This window comes from Lycium barbarum, chromosome 4 (genome assembly GCF_019175385.1).
Source record: "Lycium barbarum isolate Lr01 chromosome 4, ASM1917538v2, whole genome shotgun sequence".
Lineage (NCBI taxonomy): Eukaryota > Viridiplantae > Streptophyta > Magnoliopsida > Solanales > Solanaceae > Lycium > Lycium barbarum.
The window spans coordinates 21693519-21697345 of record NC_083340.1 but is presented as its reverse complement, the minus strand read 5'-3'; the positions used below and the strand labels follow the sequence as shown (position 1 = coordinate 21697345).

At 35.6% G+C, this 3827-nt stretch overlaps 1 protein-coding gene across 1 annotated transcript; it reads right to left on the bottom strand.

Moving 5' to 3' along the window:
* Positions 1-612: 612 nt before the first annotated feature.
* LOC132638276 (F-box/kelch-repeat protein SKIP25-like) lies at positions 613-2065 on the bottom strand. Its single transcript, XM_060355221.1, has 2 exons — positions 1839-2065; positions 613-1767 (listed from the first exon to the last, which is right to left on the bottom strand). Exons 1-2 carry the CDS (start codon positions 2063-2065, stop codon positions 771-773), a joined length of 1224 nt encoding a protein of 407 aa, XP_060211204.1. The 3' UTR covers positions 613-770.
* Positions 2066-3827: the final 1762 nt, after the last annotated feature.

Below are 3827 nucleotides of genomic sequence, written 5' to 3'. Positions count from 1 at the left end.
GATTCATTCACGCAGATTTGGCAAAAGAAATTGAGAAAAATGAAAGAAGACAATCCATATATGAGATAATAATTCGTTGAGGTTAAGATTTATTTTGATATACTCTTGTTAGAAATTTGTATAAAAATGTACTCTGATCTAATTGACTACATATCTTAATCATCAAACACTGAATTGAGAGATATTGAACAAACATAAGTACTATTGTCATTTGTCAACATAGAAGGAAAGAGCATTGGAAATTCACCGGGAGGCGGATGGAGCACTATAACTTGAGGTTCAATTGAACCTCAAACTTTCGATGGGGAACATAAATTTATGTGTAAAATTTTTACTAAAATTACAATAAATATTATATATGAATCTATAACTTTAGAAATATAATATTTTAATACTAAAAATTTAAGATATTGAACCACTAAAATTTAAATTCTAGATCCGCCTCTGGATTCACATGTAATGTAGAATCTCATGAAGAATCACGAGCTAGGCGCAATGATCTTGAGGAGAATATCATATGGTCATTATGTAAATATGAAATTCACACATCAGCAGTGCCACTAGATTTATTTTTTCAATATATATATATATATATATACCAACCTAAAAGAATGTTCACATTTTTCTATGGCGAGAATTTATGTCAAATTGTATACATATATTTTTCCCCATTAAGAAAGATATTCATGTAAAGAGACATAAAAGAACCAACAAAAAAATTGACAAGTATCCCAAATTTACCTGAAAAAAATTGAAAGAAAAAAAAAAAACTAGTCAACATTCATCCTTGGCAAAATATGTACATCCAAAACCTGAAACCCTACCGGAGTTTCCACCACCACCAAACTCGGAGGCTCTGCCACCACATTCACCACTACTAGCCCATCACCGCCGCCATTAACGACGCACACTTTACCACCAGCAGCAGCCATATGTTGTTCACCTTTAAGCATCTCATTCTCAAGAATCTCAATCCAACTATCATTTTCTTGATCATATTTCCTCAATGCTCCTTTCGATTCATCCACCGTGTAAATTATTTCCTCCTCCATTGCAGCCGTTGGACCTCTCCAACCTACTAACATTCCCTCAGGCATCTCCTGCCACGTGTCGCTTTCGATGTCGTAGATTATTCCTTCCTTTGCTGCATCGCCTTTTACGTTTACCATACATAGCTTCTCTCTCCAACCTATTGCTTCAATCGCTTCCCTACTGAATTTCCCGTCTTTGAGACCACTCAGTTTTTCCCATTTCCATCCCTTGTTTTTAACCCCACATGTGGGATTATTACGTTGTTGTTGGTGGTGATGGTTACTGTTATTTTTTACTTCGCTTGTACAATTACACTGAGTATGTTGTGGTTGGTTATAACTGTTATAACTTTTGAGGTCCCACTTTTCAACTGTTCGAGCTACCTCGAGATTATAGTGGGACCCAATCCCACTCGCGACGTACACCACGCCCTGCGACGCGCCTGCAACGCACCAGCGTCTTGGGGTCGCGAGTGGGGGGCCATAAGTCCATTTGTGGGTGAGCGGGTTGAACACAAGGGGACGGAATAAGGCTCGGAGCATATGGTTAGTTGTCGCGATGAGGATTATTAAATTGCCAGAAATGCTAACCGATTGAATAGGAAGGTGGCGGAGAAGGAGACGTAGAGGTGGGTCAAGTGGTGGAGGAGGAAGCAACTGCCATTTTGCTGAAATCGGATCGAAATTCGCAAACTCAACAGAATTTTTCACTAGAGTCGAGGGTCTTTCAGAAATAGTCTCATCATCTTTCAAGATAGGAGTGAGGTTTGCGTACACTCTACGTTCGCCAGATCTCACGTGTGAGATTACGCTGGATAAAAAAGGGGAAAAAGAGGAGAATAAACAAGCCGGCGCCACGATTGACAAACGGAGTAAAGAGTCAAAGGTTCTTGAACAAGAGATAGACAAATTTGAGCTATATTATCAGGAAGTCCAGGGATCAAGGACTGATACTGATTATATCGGTGGAGCTTTTTACGGCATTTGACGGCAGCTTCGGCGGCGGTGCTAGTTATGATGGCGGAGTTATTCATTTGAGGGGGAAAGGGTAAGAACTAAGATGTGTATTAGTGAGAGAAAAGGCCATAAATAGTCTCTTATCTACGGGAGTAGGTCTAAAATGGTCCCTTAACTATAAACTTACCGGTTTTAGTCCTTTAACTATCCAAAAACTTATCAAATTTGGTCTCCGTCTATTTTTTTATACAAACAGCGTACAAACTCATAAACCTTCATGAGATTAATCGTTAAATCATTCCTCAGACCTATATTTCTCTCTCCCTGCTTCTTTTTCCTCAAGTCCTCTTGATAAAAGAAAAAAAGAAAAAAAAAAAGCATTCTGGCACTGATATTACTCTCGAGTCTCTAAAATTCGAAAAGACAAACTCAGGCACAAAATTTCTGCAACCATTCTTCTCAAACACTACTAAAAAACTGGTAAAAACCGACGAAAAAAACCCAATGGAAAAAACCGACGGAAAGACCGACGAATTCCGTCTGTTTTTTCAATAATTTTTTTAAATATTTTTTTTTAAGAAAATCGAAGGACTGCTTCGATTATTTTTTGCACAAAAATGCGCGAAAAAATATAATTATTTTTATATTATTTTATAAAATAAACCGATGAATTCCGTCGGTTTTTTTCCGTCTCTGTTTTTAGAGCGAAAAAACAGTATAAATTAAATCAATGTAAGTATATGAACAAAAAATATCAGTGGTCTAGTGGTAAAGCCCTTTAATGTCAAGGAACATACTCGGGTTCGATTCCAAGTTCCCACATTTCATTCTTCAATTTTCAAAAAAAAAAAAAAAACTGACGTGAGACTGACAGTTTTTTTAATTTTTTTTTTTTTTAACAAAATCGACGGACTGAGTCGATTTTCCGTCGGTTTTAACCGACGCAGACCGTCGATTACGAATCGCGAGAGAGAACTTGAGGAAAAAAGTTGAGGTTAAAGAATGAACTTGAGGAAAAAGAAGCAGTGAGAGAGATATATAGGTCTGAGGAATGGTTTAACGATTAATCTCACGAAGGTTTATGAGTTTATACGTTGTTTGTATAAAAAAATAAACAGAGATCAAATTTGATAAATTTTTAGATAGTTAAAAAACTAAAATCGATAAATGTATAGTTAAGGGATCATTTTAAACCTACTCTCACAGGACTATTTATGGCCTTTTCTCGTATTAGTGAGATAGGGCCTTAAAATAGGCTGAGGGATGGTTGAAAATTTTGACTTGTATAATTCATCACCAAAGTCTTTGTACTGTACGTCATTACTTTAATTGGCCAAAAAGCTAGTATGTTGTCATTCAAGGAAGTATCCCCAAGTAAAGAGAGAGAGAGAGAAGGATCAGAAATAAAAAGGCCAAAGTTGGATAGGACTTACAAATGTATATTTTATTATCGATAGGCGTATTCCGCATATTAAGTGTTACTTTAATTAAAAATATATATATTAAAAAATAATAATGCAATATAAAAATGATTAGATTATTTCTATGTAATAAAAATTAATTATTTTTTCTCTTGATTAGAACATGCACAAGTAGCAATTTTTTTAACTTTGAAATTCAATAATACCAAATTATTATGTGGTTTTTTCAATCACCATTTAGAAGTTACTTTAACTTATCAATTTTTGTATGAGGATATGGAGTACTTTATTTTTGTATGAGGATAGCAGCAGCTTGCAAGTAGCTTAAGCAGTCAGCTTGTCAATAATTTTCGAAAAGCCTCGCTGCAGCTTCCTAAAAAGCCTTGCATCAGCTTCTTTTCTTCTATAAATATGAAGT